At 50.5% G+C, this 18,717-nt stretch overlaps 1 protein-coding gene across 6 annotated transcripts in view; it reads left to right on the top strand.

Moving 5' to 3' along the window:
- Nucleotides 1-18,453, top strand: part of ZYX (zyxin) — a 30,652-nt gene extending 12,199 nt beyond the window's left edge. For 2 of the 6 annotated variants that reach the window (XM_063354012.1, XM_063354051.1), the window contains exons 2-10: nt 9,921-10,181; nt 13,200-13,393; nt 14,444-14,536; nt 14,828-15,334; nt 15,662-15,803; nt 15,888-16,057; nt 16,216-16,394; nt 16,669-16,789; nt 17,213-18,453. In XM_063354012.1, the coding sequence (XP_063210082.1) occupies nt 9,921-10,181; nt 13,200-13,393; nt 14,444-14,536; nt 14,828-15,334; nt 15,662-15,803; nt 15,888-16,057; nt 16,216-16,394; nt 16,669-16,789; nt 17,213-17,323 (1,778 nt within the window). In that variant the 3' untranslated portion in view covers nt 17,324-18,453. Of the gene's footprint in view, nt 1-5,774; nt 5,984-9,225; nt 9,336-9,467; nt 9,480-9,920; nt 10,182-13,199; nt 13,394-14,443; nt 14,537-14,827; nt 15,335-15,661; nt 15,804-15,887; nt 16,058-16,215; nt 16,395-16,668; nt 16,790-17,212 lie in introns of those variants that run through there. The other 4 variants (XM_063354032.1, XM_063354042.1, XM_063354059.1 and 1 more) reach the window with 4 other exon arrangements.
- Nucleotides 18,454-18,717: the final 264 nt, after the last annotated feature.

The raw sequence follows: 18,717 nt of genomic DNA, 5'->3' as shown, positions 1-18,717 counted from the left end.
TTGGTTTTGTGAGGCTTAAAGGAGAGGGTAGTTTGCTTCAGGATCCACGCCCTATAGATAACGCAGGCGTGGACTACACCAGGCTTCATTCTTCCTGACCAGAGCAATCTTCTTACGTATTCCTAGTGTACTCACATATGCACGGCACATCTTTGTAGGCACACTACAAAATAGAGAATTAGCAGTCTCCAAAGCCTGCCCCTGCTTATTTGGCTGTCTGAAAGCAAGAACGCAAGAAAAGAACAACACTAGGGTAGAAAGGGTCCACCTGGGGACTGGAGTGACCAGGATCCTGTCCCAGGTTAATGTTACTGAGACTGTAGCTCGGCATCTCTGTCCCTGCAGTACTGAGCAGCTGCACCAGATGCTTCCTTGAGAAGCCACCACAGAATTTATTCTCATATGACGCAGGAAGAGGCTCAGTATGAGACCAAGGCTGTTGGGAACCTGCTTTTGCCTCTCAGCTTTGTCATAGGGAGGATGTGGGGGGGAGAACCCTTTTCCAAGGACACAACACCTTCCCCCTGACGCATATACACACACTCAAATTATTCCTGGAACTTTTTGCCAAAATCTCCCAGGGCGTGACAAGGTGTGCACACAGCTTTGTCGAGTGCGTACATCTATTTGATTACACTAATTTGCAGGAAGGAGCACGGCTTGTTTGTGCCATGCTTACGAGACTACACTACATAATGAAGCGAAGAAAGGAGACTTCCACCACAAGAGCATGGCACTCAGGGGTGGAAAGAGGCTTGCACCACACACAGGAACTCTTTAATTAGCAGGCTGACAGATCTGGTTCTTTGGCAGTAAGTTCTGACAAGCAATATTTGCACAGAACAGACAAATACGTCACTGCTTGTCCTGCTGGTGGCAAGGGGTGGGGCATACGGTTGAGGAAATGGCAAGGGTACCTTGGAATGTGGAAATGGCCGCTTCCCAAGCAGAACGGGCTCTGGCGGCCATCCATACTCAGCCTCATACATGGGCATGCCCCAGTCACCCATCCCTGCTTCAGCTGCACCCCACTGCCTTCTCCAGGCCTCGGCTGACTGCTCACAGTTTTCCAGAGCTGCAGAACTGCTCGTGTTCCACCTGGAGGAAGATATATCCACTGGGACAGCCTACTTGCTTCCCTTGTCCCTCAGGTGCAGAGCCCAGCAGCAGTGAGCCGGAGATGTGGGGAGCGTGGGGGAAAGTGTGCCAGTGAGCAACCCCAGGAGCCATGGAGCTGCAGGGCTGCCACCACCCCCCACCCACCCCTGAGAAGCAGATGGAGGCAGCAGCTCAGCAGGAAATCTTGGTGGCAGAAGACAAGGAAACAGCAGTGGTAACTCATCCGGGAGCTGCATCTCCCACCCAGGAGCCCCTGCCATAGGCCGGTCTAGGAAAGACCTGCCAGCCCTGCTGAAAACGGAGCTTCTTCCCTGGACAGGCACCACCCCAGACCCCTGCACGCCTAGCTGCCTGGCCACTCTGATGTCCCATCACATTGGTGGCATGACCGAGGTCATACCACAGAGATCCTTTGCTTTGTCTTATTTGTACATGGCTGATTTGCCTCACTAAAAAAGTGTTTCCTGGCACAGCAAGGGTTTGGGGTCTTTTTTTGTTCACAGCTTATGGCCTATTCTAGTGTTTTAGTCAGGGTAATCTAATCGTATGTGTATGGCTAGAACGGCCTTTTGAAGTATGTACAAATGTGTGTGTGCCATGCAATATTTTTGTGATGGGATCTGAAGACCCGCGGCGACATTTTTCAGAGATCACGAAGGCTCTCTGTAGCTGCTAAACAGCTCCCCTTCTTGGGGAGGGACATTTCCAAAGTGTGCTTCGCACAGCAGTTTTGAAGGGAAGCAGCAGAAAGACACTAGTTATCTGCCCTGGGCAGCTGGTCTCTCCAGGAGAATTCATGACCTTTGCAAATAGTGTTCCTGACCGCGTGACAGTTTCACAGATGCAGGAGGATGACAAGGCTCATAAGGACTTGGAGGCTCTGCCATCCCCAGTGCAGCTCTCTGTGTTTGGCACCCAGCTGTCAACACACGTCCCACAATGGGACCGAAGCGCTCCAACTTGGAGCTGCTTTTTTGGCCAGGAGAAAGACAGCTCTGTGTACGTCACGGCCTCCACAATGAGTGGGAGCAGCAGCCATAGCAGGTGTCAACCTATGCCAGATGTAGCCTTTCACATGGATAACATACTGCATGAGGGAGGGAGTAAGGAGCACACCAGGAGAGGGCTGCGCTGTGGGGGCACAACAGATCCTAGGGGAGTTCTTATCAGGTGGCATTACATCCACTGGTCCGTATGGATGCGGACCATTTACTGCAGGTGGCCCTGTCCTGGACACTGTGTGGACCTAACCTCACCTGTACCTCTTGGCCTGGGGACCAAAGCGGACCCATTATATATTCCCAACTCTTCCAGTAGGCCCAGACATAGCATTTAACACAGGGCAGGGCAAGCTTATGAGTAGCAGCTTAGCATTAATCAATAAAATGTGGTTAGACTAATCAGAAGTTATATGATTAAAGAAGTATCAGAGGTGCAACACAGATATGAGTCAGAACTTCTCATTGGTTAGGAGAAACATGGACTCCTACATGGCATTACTAATTATTCACCAACTCACGCTGAGACAAAATGGCACTAATTGAGCTGTTGATATGGATGGAAATTATACAGATGCAGACGTTTTACATTATTAACACAACTAAAGCACCCTGTCCAGCATCCAGATGGCTTTCCTCTAACCTTAAACCTGTTGTTAACACAAAGATTCCCATCTGCAGCTACCCGATCCCCCTTGAATCTAGGTAAGATTTTCTGCCCGACAAGTTTAATTTCCTGTTAGTGTTCTCACAAATAATCCTTCCTTTCGCATTCAAGGACTTGTTTTTCTTCTCTTACATCTATTTTTATTTCCATTTTATAGGCACCTAACCAGGGCTAGCATACTCCTCATTTCAGTGCAGTACATGAATTTGCCACATCCCTTCTTGTATGGCATTATTCTTTACTTACTCACTGCATTACACATCTGAATTACCAGTGGAGATTCTTTACATCTGTCTCTGTGAAAACTTAAGTCTTTCTGAGGTGGATTCCTTGAACTCTAAGAATTTCTAAGCTTTGATTTGATGGCCAGTACCGGGGCTTGCTTCCTGTCACCCATCTCAAAGAAGCGCCCAGCTAGAACTGCACATTCTAAATCCCTCCATCATCTCCTTTGTAGTGGGCTGTCATGTCGCCCGTGGTGCAAAGAACCATTCACAACACAACATACTCCAAAGTACCACATCCCTTTTTTCATGGCATGGGACAGCTGAAGTGATTTATGCAGAGGACTGCTGCTAATTCTAGAAACTACAAGGTCAAACACATGTCTTCTGGCACAACAAGCCGAGTACAACCTGCTGATCCATCTCTCTACCCAGATAGCTAAATGCCTATTCAGGACTGACATTTTGCTTCAGCTAATGAGACTGACTACAACTGTGTACATCTCAAGGCACCAATTCCCATTTGCAGGAGAAAAACGTCTATTCTTCCAAGCAAAGAATTGCACAAAGGAAGGCTGCTAGCATAAGGAGATTCTAATTTACTTTCCAAAGGAATCAGAACTAACATAGGGAAGTCAGTTCATTTCCAATTACAAAAGCACAAACTTTAAATCCACTATCTGGCAAGCACGAAATCAGATTAAAGTTTCCCCCTGTGTATTCTGATGTATTTCCATTTCAGAATTCTAGCTTTCACACGTCCAGCCTGCTAAACACTTATTTGTTTCCTCATAGTGAGGACTTAATACAAAATGCCTAAGAGGTTCTGCTTTTTTTTTTTTTTCTTCTTATTTCCACTTTGCTTGATCTGCCTTCATGAGCTTTTAACATCACCACCCTGGTGAGACAATGAAACATGCAAGCAGCTGGATTTATAGAGATGTGACCAGAAAGTATGAGGCAGCAGATTTTTTTCATATTCTCTCAGCACTTTTTTAATCTCAGTCCGAGACGTTCTTTGTTTTCCCCGGAGTCAGGGCTAGCCCAGGGAACAGTGGCAGAGGTCGGAGCTGATGGTGTAAGGTGTGCTGTGATGTTCCAGAATTTGGTTAGCGATTCCACAATGACAACTTTGTAGCTCAGAACTGACATCTTTACCTGAACAAGAGGGGAAAAGATTGTCTGCGCTAGAAAAGTGACAGTGTTAGAAGACACAGCACAGCGATACCTTCCTTACTCTGTGTAATTACTTTGTGCATCAGTCATGGAAGGTAACAGGGCTGATACTATGCCTACAAAAGTGGCAGTAACTTTGGGATTATTTCGCATCCATACAAGAGCTGTATATCCCTAAATAATTCACAGCTATAGATCAATAGTTCAACAGTTGCATCTATGTAAGGAGCGAGATGCTCAGTTCTACCCATTGCTATGGGTGACATTTTCATATGGTATGTAAAAAATGAGGGCCCAATTTTGCCAACTGGATCAGCTACTTAAATAAAAGATGTTAACTCTTTGCACAAACTTTGCTTGTAAGATTAAAGATTTGTTTACATTGGATTTCTTGAGCCTTGATGAACCTCTTTGCATAGCTCTCTAATGGGAACATTTTGCATTAGTGCACGCTGGGAGTCTAACTGGTGTGGCTTGTGGCTTACTCACCCACCTGTGAGTAAATTACCAGTACTGAAAGGTACCTTTGTCAATAGGTAAGTCTCAGGAGCAGACAAGCCCCAGATCTCCTGAGCATTACACAATACAGTAATTCTCCAGGAAATTTCTAACAGTAGGGGTATTAACCCCAGTATTAAGGCCAAATTCCAAAGGCAAAGTACAATGACTGCACAAAGCACAGGAATTCTGTCTTTATTGGTATCCCTTCTCCCCAAGAGGCTTAGGAGCAAGGTGAAGAAGAAAAGACTGTGGTTGAAAACTGTACGTTCTGTTGTGTTGGGTCAGGCTGTCCCTGTTCTGGAGCGGGGCTGAACCCCCAGCCAGCACCGGGATAAACATAAAAACCGATGTGCAGCACAGGCAACCCAGCAAAGCCATTCAAGTGGCTAGTGTTTGATATGAAACAGCTTAGTGTTTGCCTTGCAGCCAGCACAAGGAGAACAAGTCGCTTTTCTGCGCGGTGGAGTCATCTGACGTTTGCTTTAATTTCTGGAAGACGTTTTGGGGGGGGGGGGGGGGGGGGAGCGTGAGTCAGATGCTCTCGCAGCTGGTTCGTGGAAGCGAGAGGCCAGAAGGGACCCTGACTCACCAGAGCTGCGGAACATCTTCCTCAATCCCAGCTCACACACTGGAAGCGGAGTCAGGGCTGGGGGGGGGGGGGTGGGGGGGGCAGCTCTGGAGCTGGGAAAGGCGGCAGGAGCCGGGCTCGGTGAGGACCGGGGGCAGCCGGGCCGGCCCGGGGTGGGCGCTGGGCGAGGGAGAACCCCCCCCCAAAAAAAAAACAAAACCAACATTTCTTCTTCGCGATCCCTGGCAGGCAGAGAAATTAACCCTCCCACCTCCGTAAAGACGGAGGGGGCTCAGACACGACGCGAGCCCCGTCCCCCAGCGGTGCCTGCCTTTTCCACACCCCCCCTCCATTCCCTCCCCTTACCTCATTGCCACATTCCCCAGCGAGTGAGCTCAGCTGTTCGCGCAGCCTCTCTCCTTTTATGGTCAAACAACTTTGCCTGGGCGAGGCTTTTTTTTTTTTTTTTTCCTCTTGCCTTTTTTTTTTTTTCTTTTTTTTTTTTCTTTTTTTTTCTCCGCGAGTTGGTAGGAAGCGTTCGGGACTCAGCAGCTCCCCCCCCCCCCCACACACACCGCCGCCACCACCTTTCATCTGCTGCTGCCGCCTTTCCCGGCGGGCCGAGGCAGGCAGGCAGGCGGCTGTGCCGGGGGTAGAGGAGCTCAGCCCCGCCATCCCCCCCACCCCCAAAACCCCAGCCTCGGGGGCGGCATTTCCCCCCTCTCCAAAGGTGAGTCTCTTCTCTTGGTTTAGGGGAAAAAAAAAAAAAAAAAAAAAAAAAGCAGCTTTTGTCCGGCAAGCCCCGGGGCCGGCGCTGAGCGGGTCGGGGAGTGCGGGCTTGCTGCCGGGGAGGGCTGCTCGCCTCCTGCAAACTCTCTCGGGCTCTTTGGGATTGATTTACGGTCGTGGCTCCTATGTTTTTTGGTTTGTTTTGTGGTGGGTTCTTTTTTTTTGGGGGGGGGGGGAGGGGGGTTTGGCCCTTCCGCAGAAGAGAGGTTGGCTGGTGTGTGCGTGTCTGGATGCGGGGATTTTTCTTCCCTGCCGGTGAAATGGAGGCAGCCCAACGCTCCCGCGTCGCTCCAGCGGTGGGGAAGAGGGGAGGGGGTGTTGCCCGGTTTTCCTCGGGACAGGCTCTCTTTTGTGCGCGGACGGATGAGCCGGACACCTATGGAGCCTTTTTTTCCAGATGTGCTCGAGCGAGAGGAATGTGGGGCTCTTTGTGCGTGAAATTTGTTTAATTTATGAGCTTCTTGTCTGGCTGGGAGCGCCCTGAGAAAGTGAAGGCGCGAGTCTGGCAGAGTCGTAGAACTTCGGAACGTTTTAAATATGTTTGCATAGCTTTTTGCAGTTTTTCTCTCCCCCTCCCCCGCAGAGGCGAAGCCCAGCATATGTGGGAGAAGTTTGTAGCTCTGAATGTCCCCCCCCTCCCCCAGCCCCGGTCGTTGCAGATCGTATAGCTGATAGGACTTTGCTCTCTTCGAAGCTTCATAACTTTGGGCCGGGCTGGGAGAACTTTCTGGAATTGGGTTTGTGTGAGAGGATGAAAGTAAGCGTGACTCCTAAACCTGTTTAATCTCTTCGCTTTACATGTTTAGGTATAGTTCTGCTTCTGCCCCCTCTCAGTTGGGAGGAAGCTGGCAAATAGGGGAAGTACGGATGCGGTGTGTCAGACTGCAGTGCAGGGCTGGCTTTTACTGGGGCTCCCAATGTGGCTGGAGTCAAACTGGTTTCTCCCAACAGAGGTGAAAAATAACACTCAGCTCTCCTTCTCCTTAGGTTCCTCCTCCTTTCGTTACCCCAGGAAAGGAGCTGAGCTTTTGAAAGTGCTGCCTTGTGGTCAAAGAACTGAAAGCTGTCTGAGGGCGTAACAGGTGTCAGACCCACCATGGGACCTTCTGGGAGGTGACCCTGCTGCTGAGGGAGGTGTCCCTTGGTTCTGTCCTCCTACTTCTCCTTGCTCCCTGTTAGAGAGAAACAGTGAGGCAACTAAGTATCCTGACTGCATCCTTTGGGGACATCTTTCCTCATAGCTCCGTTTGAGTCATCTGAAATGCTGTTACAGCAGGCAGAAAAATCTCCCCTCAGGGAAAATGTGAGGACGTGAAGGAATTAAGATTAGGTCTGCTGGTGTGACACTCCCTCTCCAAGAGCTTTAACAAACGGTTAGCGCCACAGGACACACATAAGCTGTGTGTTTCTGGTGAGGCTTAGATGCTGCTGGCAACGCTGCAGGGCTGGGGGGGTGACAACTCTGCGCAAGGCCAGCCTTTCTCAGCCTGTTTGGTCTGTGTGGAGGTGGACCAATAAACAGAAGTGAGGATGAGCAGGGGCAGCTGCTGGATGGAGACAGCTCTGAGCAGAAAGGGCCTTCAGTGCGACATAGTGTACTGGGAAATGGGCCACTCTGGGTTAAGGGAGGTGGCAGCTGCTGGTAGCAAAGCCAGCGCTTTTTTGTGAAGCGTGCGATGTCCCGAGACTGTCTCTGTGTTTACTAACCCCACTGTGGATCATGCTCAGAAGTAACGTTGTCACGGTGGTGTTCTGCTCATAGCGCTGTCAGGTTCTGGTAGAACTACCACCACATGGTTCGTTACACCGTCGTGAAGCAGTGGAGCACAAGGAGAAGTCTCTAAAGAAGGGCTAGAGGTCTTTTTAATATCTTCTGTAGCTCGCGGAGAGGCTGCAGACTGGAGGGAGCTGATCGGTCCCTTCCGACTTCCAAGCTTGTTGACCTCTACAGGTCCGAGAGACTGCGGACAGACCTTGCTAATTACTCTTCTGCCTTGGCCCTTTCCCATTCTGGATCATGTGGGAGATGCTCAGCACAGCTTTTTGGCTGCTGCTTACTGCTTGCAGCCTCTTCCTCCTTTTGAAAAGGCCAGAAGAGTTTATCAAGGTGCACAGAATTGTAGAATTGCCTAGGTTGGAAGGGACCTTTCAGATCATGGAGTCCAGCCATGGACCTAACACTGACAAAACCCATCACTAAACCATGTTGCTAAGCACTATGGCTATCCATCTTTTAAATAAATACCTCCAGGGATGATGATTCCACCACTTCCCTGGGTGGCCTGGCATGCGACTGACCAGCCCTGCACAAAGGGATCAAAAAGTGCAGCAGCATGGACTTGACATTAGTCTGTGTTGTCACATGCTTGTCACCTGGAGAGGCTGTTACAGGTTACTGTATCTTGCCGCACTGCACCGAATGGTGGGAGCCCTTAGAAGGGGGCACGCAGGTCTTACTGGCAGCCGTGGGTGGATTAAGGGTGGGTGGATGTTTGTGGCACCAGGGCTGTCTGCCCCAGCAGCTGTTATTGTCCCTGGGAGAGAGGCCGGCAGCGTGGAGGGGCACTGATTTGAACGTGCCAACTTGCAGCGCTGGCACAGGGCCCCCCCCCCCCGTGCTGGCGGAAGGGCTATTGTGCTGGGGTGTTAGGAGGGCTATAGGCACGCCAGGCTTTAGAAACAAAGCATCTGGCTTCGTGGCCAATTCTAGCACGGATGAGATTCCTGGCCTGGTTTGCAGGACGGAGGGCGTGCGTTTGGGGGGGTGATGCTAGAAGCGTGGCTCCCGCCCTGAGACCTGGGGCTCCTGAAACAGCCCGCTTGCTGTTGGGGGCTGTCCTCTGCCTGTTCGAGCCCGGTGGGTAGAAAGGAGGGAGGGGAGAGAGGGTTTGTACGGTTAAGCGGGGTGCTTACCCTCGTCCCACCCCGCACCACCCAGCCCTGCGCAGGGCAGGACGGCGGCTGCACCGCCCGGGGGACGGAGAGGGGAGGAAGCCCCGGCTGCAGCCCCAAGGCACCCGGGTGGCGGCGGCGGCCGGGGAAGCCATCGCTTCCCGGCGGGGGCGGAGCGGGCGCAGGCGGTGAGGCGGGAGCCGCCGGTCACCATCGAGCCGGGGAAGGCGGAGGTTGGGGGCGGGGGGGGGGGGGGGGAAGCAGGAAGGAGAGAAAAGCGGAGGCGAGAGCGGGGCGGGGCGGGGATGCTCTGCCCGGGGGTGTGAGAGCGGGGAGCTCCCCACCCGCCCTGTTGTTGCGCCGCAGCTGCCTGCGCTCCCCCGGCCTGCCGGCGTCTGGAGGTAAAGGGTGGAGGGGGCCGGGGGCGAAGGGGGACGTGGCTGGGGCTGTCACGGGCTGAGGTGTTGTGCCAGGGGTGGGGTGAAGGGGGACGTGGCTGGGGCTGTCACAGGCCGAGGTCGAGAGGGACCGGGTGTCGCTGTGGGGTAGGAGGGGGAGAGGAAATGCCAATGCCGTGCTGGGAGAGCGGGTGTTGGGGGCACCCTCCGGCTTTAGGGTGCGTGGGGCTTGGTGCCCTCGGCGGAGAGCGCTCTCGTGTGGGTGGCCCGCTGCCCTTCCTGTCCAGCGTGCCTGCGCGCAGGGTTCTTGTGCGGCAAAGAGCTTGGTGTTCTCTGTCGCAATAACCCCTTCGCGGTCAGTGTCGTGCCGAGTTGAGATGCTGAAGTGTGATGGCTCATTCGAGCTGTCTGCTGTTTCCGTTCCTCCTTTTTCCTGGGCTGATCCTGGAAGTGCTCTGCTCTGGCACCTCAGCCTCTGGCCAGGCTTAAATTCCTGTATCCCTCTGTTTCACGTGTTCCTCTCTATTGATTTCCACTCTGGCCCAAGGCTGAATTCATATAGGTTTCTTCTCTCTTCTCTCACGACAGGCGCTGAGAAGATGGCCTCCCCGGGTGCCCCAGGGACCCGCATGACATCCACCGTCAGTATCAACATTTCCACCCCTTCCTTCTACAACCCACAGAAGAAGTTTGCACCTGTGGTCGCCCCTAAACCCAAGGTGAACCCCTTCAAGGCTGGGGCTGCGTCAGAGTCGTCACTGCCCCCGCCTCCTGCAGCTGGCGCCCAGCGTGCTCAGATAGGGAAGGTGGGGGAGATTCCACCAGCGTCCATGTCCCTGCTGGCAGAAGGTAGGTGAGGGCTGGCGTGGTAGATGCAAATACGCATTTCTAAATTCTCAGGGTGTGAGGTCTGTAACTGGGCTAAACATGAGAAGAGGGGTGTAACTGCTGGCAGTGATGGATACTCTTGCTGTAGAAGCTGGCAGATTCCAGAATGAGATAAGGCGATTGTAAAGGAATCTCAAAATCCATAGTATCTCTGTTAGGAAAGGAGCCGGGAAGGCAGTCCTCCATTGCACTGATGCTGGAGGAATGTAATGGATTTTTCATAGTATTCCCGGAGCGCCTAATTGTGTAACTGCAGTCAGTTTCTGGCCAGCATGTCTGAGAGCAAATATGTTGCGGGGAAGTTGACCCTGATCGTGAGGAATCATGCTATTCTCCTCCTCCTTGATTTATCATGGCTCAAGCTGGCCATCTCTGACTGTAGAGATCCTTGTGGACTCTGCAATTGCCATCTTTGCTGCTGAAGAGGGGGAGGGAGAAATAATTGCATGAAAAAATGGTGGAAGCTATCAAAAACAGGAAGTGAGACTTAAAGTTTGTATGGCTTGTGGAGTTTTATACTTTCTGCTAGTGGTTTGGGTTGGGTGTGTTTTCCTGTGTAGAGTGACTTCTTGTTTTAGTGTCATTTTCTTTTTCTGTCTTTCTTTCTTTTATTTTTTTTTCCTGTTTCCTGTGGTGGTGGGATGGTTTTTTTTTTTCTTTCATTTTTTGTTGGTCGGTTGGTTTTGTGTCCTCTAAGAAGCAGCAGGTACCTGGTTGTGTGGCTCCCTAGTTGGAATTGATCAGCACGGGGCTGCTGTAAATGTCCCTAGGGACTTCTTGCTGATGCTTGGTGCTCATATTACCCCAAGACTCTTATCAGGGTGCACCTCAGTCGGGACATGTGTGTTCAGATAACGATAACTGGTGTTTTAAGTTGTCTAGCATAGACTGTGCAACACTGGTTTCCTCGGTTAGCGTGCTGAGTTAGTGGGCAGCCGATGGCAGGAAGGCTGGTCCTGTCCTCAGAGGGGACAAATTATTAAGTCATTTTTTCCAATTCTCAAGTCACAAGGGCCTCGGCATGTTGATGCTTCTGTCTCTTAAAATTGTACCAGTTGACTCTGGTGACCTTTTTCTCATGTCGTTGGCTGGAATCTTGTGTCTGTAATCCAAGGCCCCATGTTAGGCTTTATGACTTTCTGCTGTAGGTGTGTGAATTCGGGATGTGTCTTAAACTGACTCAAATACGTTACCTGAAGTACAAAAGTAGATAGATGGATGTTAAAAATTATTTTACAACCTGCAGCGCCAGTGGAGGACTGGGTGTTGTTTTCTCCACTTCCACCTTCCTTATAAAGCTTATTGACTTGACAGAAGGATCAGCAAAAGAACCATTTGGCTTAAGCTGCTGTGTCACCATGGGGTGAGGGCTGCCAGCAAAACATCTGAAGTACAGATGAGCCACCAGAACTCAGACATGAGAGAAGGGCGTCTGATTTGATCCTTCTTTGATGCATCTCTTCAAAATCTCTCCCTTTCCTAGACGTTCCCCAAACAAATAGTAGTACAACGAAAAGCCATAGCAATTGGTTTCTTTGTCTTAAATGACAGGATGGCTAAGTTAGTACTGCTGTAGGAATACTATGTTTAGTATTGATCATTCTATACATGTGGTGTAGTAACTTTGTGGGGAACTTTTTTGCTTGTGTGAATAATTCATAAAGCAGGCTTTTAGTGCATGTGAAACGTTGTGACAGCAGATCAGGGCTTTGTTTCTGCAATATACTTTATCATTTCAATAAAGCAAAAGGCAAGCGGCTACAAACTTGATTCCCAAGCTGTAGTTTCAAAGGAAAAATACCAGCCTAGTATTACTGCCCCTCCAAGCAGAATTTCTGTGTCAGAAGAAGGCTTGGAAGAGGTGCTGCATGCCAGTGCAGTTTATGCATTCCACTGGCTAATAAGATTTTGGCTTTCATTTTCTGAAAGGGCAGTATCATCTCCCTTATGTTACAGATGAGAAGTCTTTATGAAGTCTGTTGACGACAGCTGGGTATAAAGATGAGACAATTCGATTACTGCTGTTAAAACTTGCACATGGTGTAGCAGGAGTGAAAAACATGATCTTTCACCCTCCTGCTGGTCGGGGCTAGCTAGGAAGAGAGGTGGGTGTCCAGAAGAAGGGAAGTGGAAGTTATGCCTCCGTGTCTTCAGTGTTCTTTGCTGCTTGGATGATAAGAGGACAACTTCTCCCGTACGTGGTGAAGGGAAGAGGATTCACGTTTATTTGACTGTGTTGTAGCAGAAAATGTCTCTTTTTGCCTGTTCCATATCTTTGGCAAATGTGAATAGGTGGAAGCAATGGGGTTTTCTTCTGGGAGACTGGGGCACTCTGGTGCTTTTCAGCCTGTTTAAAAGGGTTCTGGGAGATTTCTCATGTACTAATCTGTATCGAGCATGAGGACATCTAAGCCTCTAACAGGAAAGTTGTTTTCCTCTCCCAGAAAAATCAAGCAGCTTCAAAGATTCCCCATACGCATAAGGGGTAGTTGGTCCAGCTTGCCTTTTTTTTCCCATGCTTGTTTCTTGTAGTGCTTACTTGCCAGCTGCGAGGTGCAAGCTTATTTTCCTGTAACAATGCAGCCTCTTCAGGGTCCTGGGTTGTCCGCTGGCACTCCTTCTAATGCTGCCCTCTGTTCAGCAATCTGAGCCAGTTACTGGCAAGAGAAGCATATGCTGGGGACCAAAGAATGAGAGGAAGAGTGGGAAAGGGCATAGTAAGTCACGTTTCCCAATTATACAAGAACTGTCCCCAGTGACTAATTGCAGTAGCTACTGAGGAAAGCTTACATGATGGCAAATAGCTTTGGACAAGGTAAAAGCTGGCCTGTGGAATTTATTTGTCCTTGATGGGTGCTTGAGTTCCCTGGGTACTAAGGAACTACTTGCTGTAATACCTTCAAGACTCCTTCAGGAGTTTGTACTGGCTAAAAGTAAGAAATGATCCAAACTTGCTTTTATTCTCGTTCTTCCCCATAGAGCTGCCACCGCCACCTCCTCCCCCACCTGGAGAGGAGGCAAGTTTCTCCTCAAACTGTGCTTTTCCACCACCCCCACCACCCTTTGAAGAGCCTTTTCCACCAGCCCCAGAAGAAGTTTTTCCTTCTCCTCCTCCTCCCCCTCCTCCACCGATGTTTGATGAAGGGCCCGTGAACAAGGTACCTGCCCCACAGGTGAGTGAGGTCAAGGGAAGTAGAGTTTCTTGTGATGCTCTTGTGAGCTGGGATGGTTTCTCACCAGTCTCTGAACTCAGCAGCAGGAAGCCCTGAGATCTGGGAAAGCAGAAAATGCTACCACCCGATGGACCAGCGTAGGTTAGGGTCAACTTGGCTGGGCTGCATCTCTGCAGATGAAGGACCTGGGGTTCCTGGTGGACAGTGAGTTGAATGTGAGCCAGCAATGCACCCTTGTGGCAATAAAGGCCAACCACATGCTGGGCTGCATTCATGAGAGTGTGGTCAGCAGGACAAGAACAGTGATTGTTCCCCTCTCTTCGGTGCTAGTGAGGCTGCATCTTGGAGGACTCTTTCCAGTTGGACTGGAACTCCCCAGTATATTAACCCCAGAGGCATACTGAACTAGATGCGATCCAGCAAAGGCTCATAGCGATCATTGGGGGTTGGAGCATGTGATGCGAGAGCTGGGTTTGTTCAGCCTGCGGAAGAGGAGGCCAAGGCAGGGACCTAACTGCAGTCTGCAATGCCTAAAGCAGGGCTGGAGAGAAAACAGATTCTTCTTACTGGGGCACAAGAAGAGAACAAGAGACAATGGTCACGAGTTGCAACAAGGGAAATTCCTGTTGGACAGAAGAAAAACCTGTTCCCCTGCAAGGGTGGCTCAACACTGGCACAGGTGCCTAGAGAGTCTGGGAAATCTGCGTCCTTGGGGATGTTCAGAAAGCACCTGGACAAGACGCTGAGCAACCTGGTCTAGCTTGGGAGTTGGCCCTGCGGTGAGCAGGGTGTTGGACTAGAGACCTCCAGATATCTTTTCCTGCCTAAATCTGTCTGAGCTTCTTTGGGCTGTGCATTTTCCCACAGTTTGTAGACCTTGGAGACTGTGTCCTGTTCATCCTCACCAACTTGCTGTCTACTCAAAGCAAGGAGCAGATCTGTACCACAGTCCAAAGTATCAAAATCTGCTATTGTAAGGGGATACACCCAGTTCTCTGGCTGTTCCTGTAACATGCTCTGCTCCCTCTTTCCTCATGGATGGTGGTATAGGTACGTGGCAAGATGAGCAGCATTGATCTTGAGATTGACTCACTGTCCGTAATGTTGGATGACATGGAGAAGAATGACCCCTTCAAATCACGGGTGAGCTCTCCAGAATGTTGCAGGTGGAAGGAGAGATGACTGGTTTGCTGAGCGGAGGTAGTGAGAAGGGTGCTACTGAAGATTAAAAAGTCTGGATAAACCATAGCACGAAAGTGTACGTGAAGGACCAGAAAGCATAGATCTTGAAACTTATCAGGACTGCTTATAACAGTGTGGGAACTCTTAGCATTGTGGGTTTGGGATAGCTGCTGACTTACTGCTATAGATAGCATATTTCCTCTTCCACCTTGCTGATAACTGCCTGTTTCTCTTTGCTGCTTCCCTTTACAGATACCTCCAGCATCCACAGGTTCTCTGGAGAAACCATCAGCCCCAAAAGCCCATGTGGAAATACCATCTGCACCCAGAGATACTCCTCATTCCTTTCCTTCCAAGTTCACTCCAAAGCCAAGCGGAAGCTTACCTTTCAAGCCCCATGGAGTGGATCTGACCCCCTCTCCAACCCCATGGGCAGCTCCACAGCAACGCAAGGAGCCTCCAGCACCAGTCCCTCCACCCCCCTCTCTCCCTCCTGCTCAACCTACCCCTAAATTCACCCCACCCCCTGTTGCAGGCTCTCCTAAGTCTGGGTCCAAATCAGGTGCCAATGTTCCCGTGGCTCCCTCAAACTCTACAAGATATCCTACCTCCCTTCAGACTCAGTTCACAGCCCCTTCACCTTCAGGTCCCTCCTCTCGGCCACAGCCTCCCAATTTCACCTATGCCCAGCAGAGGGAAAGACCCCAAGTGCAGGAGAAGCCACGTCCCACAGAACAACCTGCTGCTGCAAAAGACACGGTAAGGGATAGAGCTGCAGGACCAGTGTCTTTGGACAGGCACAGCATCACTGGGAGTAAAGTTGGAGGATGAGGAGGGAGGGTCTGTCCCAGGCTAGGGGAAGCTGTTATCCATCTGAAAGAGAGAGATAATTAGAGACAGTGGTGGACAGGAATAGGACTTCATGTAAAGGTGGAGAGAAGCAAGCACAGTGGATGGCAGATGTTTCCCTAGGGAGAGACAGAGACGAGAAGTAAAGATGAGAGCAGTAGGTTTATTAGGGACAGGGTGGGAATGAGTATGTCCGTCTGTGTGTCCTTTGGGATTGAATGTTTCCTCTTCCTGCAGCATAGAACCACAGGTTCCAGTGCAGATCCACCTAGGGGAAACTCCTGTCTGACCATGAAGGAGGTGGAAGAGCTGGAGATGTTGACCCAGAAACTCATGAAGGATATGGAGCATCCACCCCCGGCAGAGGCTGCTACTTCTGGTGTGTTCCCTCAGTGGACAGCAGTAGGACTAAGACTGTGGTGGGTTTTCATCTCTCCTAATCTCTTTCTCCTTCCGTTGACAGAGCTGTGTGGCTTCTGCCGGAAGCCCCTGTCACGAACCCAGCCAGCTGTGAGGGCCCTGGACTGCCTCTTCCATGTGGAATGCTTCACCTGCTTCAAATGTGAGAAGCAGCTGCAGGGGCAGCAGTTCTACAATGTGGATGAGAAGCCCTTCTGTGAGGACTGCTATGCTGTGAGTCACTGGGGTGAAAGCTGGTAGAGAGAGCTGAGCTTGCTGTGGTTGCTCTCCCTTGCGTTCCCTTCCTCCTTCCATCTTGCCTGTCTGTGGTGTAGCCTCCAAGGGGTGGGGGGCTTGTGTTCATGTGTCTTACTTGTTTCCTTTGGGCTCAGGGGACCTTGGAAAAGTGCAGTGTCTGCAAACAGACCATCACAGACCGGATGCTGAAGGCCACTGGTAACTCATACCATCCCCAGTGTTTCACCTGCGTGGTGTGCCATACTCCTCTTGAGGGGACCTCTTTTATTGTGGACCAGGCCAACCAGCCTCACTGTGTGGATGACTACCACAGGTATGGGGAGAGCGTGTGCATGTGGTGTCTAAAAGAAGGCAGGTTTCCTCTCACCTGTTTAATTTTGGGGGTTGGGTTGCCCATGTGATCTGTTGGACGTGAAGTTAAAAATGAGCCAGCAATGTATCCTGTAGCAATTGAGGTCATCTTCCCACCTAAACTTCTTTGTGATTTATTATTCCTCTGCTGTTAATACTATTGTACGGCAGGGAGAAACTTGCATTGAATGTCATGGCGGTGGTCATGGTCTCCTCCATGTTTTTGTGTGTGGCAGGAAGTATGCTCCACGCTGCTCAGTTTGTAGCGAGCCGATCATGCCAGAGCCTGGAAAGGATGAGACAGTGCGCGTGGTGGCATTGGAGAAAAATTTCCACATGAAGTGTTACAAGTGTGAGGTAAGCCTGGTGGCCCCACTGCTCCCATCTCTCCCATGCCCATCACTGGCAACGGGGCACCTTTGTTGTCTATCCTGACCAAACACTAAGGTTGTTTCGAATTGATCTGGAGCACTTTTGAAGCTGGTTCAGAAAAAGATTAGACGTTCACAGACCACAGGTCCATGAACAAGGACTATGCAGGGTTGTAGTCCCTAACGTCCCTAGTACAGCAGCTGCGTATACCTGGGGAATGTGCTGGCGTGACAGAAGGGGTTTGCTCTTCCCCCAAAATAGCATTTTCCATTAAGCACCGTTAGAGACAGAGCAGTGGGCTGTGAACCATTATCCTGATCCAGTGGGGCATTTCTTAGATCCTTGAATGCGTTTTACCCTGCTGTTGGCTGTCATTGACCTCCCTCCCTTTTTTCTTTCCTGGTTTAGGACTGCGGGAAGCCCTTGTCCATTGAAGCAGATGAGAATGGGTGCTTTCCACTGGATGGGCATGTGCTGTGTATCAAATGTCACACCGTTCGTGCCAAAACGGCACGCTGAGGAGCTTGGAGTGGGCGTACCCTCGAGATCCCTGCACTCAATACTCTTCCCTTCCCCGCCATTGTCCCATCCCTCTGCCTGACAAGGCACATTGCTACCAATGGAGACTATGCCAGAGCAGTTCTTTGCTCATGTAGGATTCACCGCTCCTAGACTTCACTCTGCACACCCACCAAGAACGAACCTCTTCTCCTGTCCACCGCTTCCTGGCCACAGTGTGTTCCAGGCTGGGGGCTATGATGAAGGTGAGTGCGCAGATGAAGGTGAGTGCGCAATCTCCGTTCTCTCCAAGACTCTGGAGGAGGAAGATCAGACTTCCACCGCTGCCTGGTGGAAGTAGCAAGAACAACCTTGTGGCAGGTGCTGGGAAGGGCTGAGCATTTTTCTGTTCCACGGAGCCAAGAATGATGATTTGACCTTAGAAGGTGGAAGCCTCCATCTTGGCACCACTTCTGTCTTCAATTTTATTTTTTTTTTCTTGTGCCACCTCATTATCAGGATGTCTTCTCCCGCCCCCTCCCTCACTTCTGGGTTAGAGTGTGGAGGCAGAACATATTGGGAATCCCTGTTATCGTCGCTAGAAAAAGCGAACCTACTATAGCTTTTCTGTCTCCAATGGATATTAATGGCTGTCTTGTTGCTTTTTTTTTTTTTTTTTCCCCCTTAGCCAGATTAAGCTGGCAATGTTTGAAATCCTACTCTGTTCCCGAGTTTGGAAACTTTTTTTTTTTTTTTAAAAAATCTTTTTCCCTCCCCCAAATTAATTGTTTCCCAGTGTGGTTTCTGGACAGCCAGGCTGGGCAGCAGAGTAGCAAAGCAGTCCAAAGAATGCATTGTTTACAAATAAAAACCGTCGTAAGAACGGGCAGCGCATGGCGAGGAGGCATCTCAGAGCGTGGATGAAGATTCAGCAGACTGAGGAATGTCTCCCTGTGTTCCCATAGGGATTCTTTCGCTGCTGTCAGTGAAAGCTGCAGTGTAATTGTGATGTACTGTCTGGCTCTAAGTGTTACTGCACTGAGCCCCGCTTCCTGGACTAGAAACTCTCAAACTGAACAAACCTTTTTGAATAACTACACTGTCCAACCACTGTCTGCATTCAATAAAATGTGGGGGTTTTTTTCCATTAACGTGTGTCTGCTGCATTTGTTCAACTACCCACGAGACTTGCTGTCGTCAGCAGCAGAGAATGTATGTGTAGTTGCTATTCCCCCTCGCCGCCAGAGACGATGAGTCTGAAAACGGCCTTTCCACCCCTTGTTCTCCTTTTCAGACTGTTCGGTTTCCTACTTTTTCTGTGCCTGAAGAGTAGCCCTCATTTGAAGCAGTGGAAGGCTGCGTTTCAGTACGGCGAGGTGGCAGTCTGCTTGATGGTGTCACTGGGGGGCAAGTTA

Source organism: Chroicocephalus ridibundus, chromosome 1 (assembly GCF_963924245.1).
Source record: "Chroicocephalus ridibundus chromosome 1, bChrRid1.1, whole genome shotgun sequence".
Taxonomy (NCBI): Eukaryota; Metazoa; Chordata; class Aves; order Charadriiformes; family Laridae; genus Chroicocephalus; species Chroicocephalus ridibundus.
Note: the sequence above shows the minus strand (reverse complement) of the source record. Positions and strands in the feature narration are given on the sequence as shown.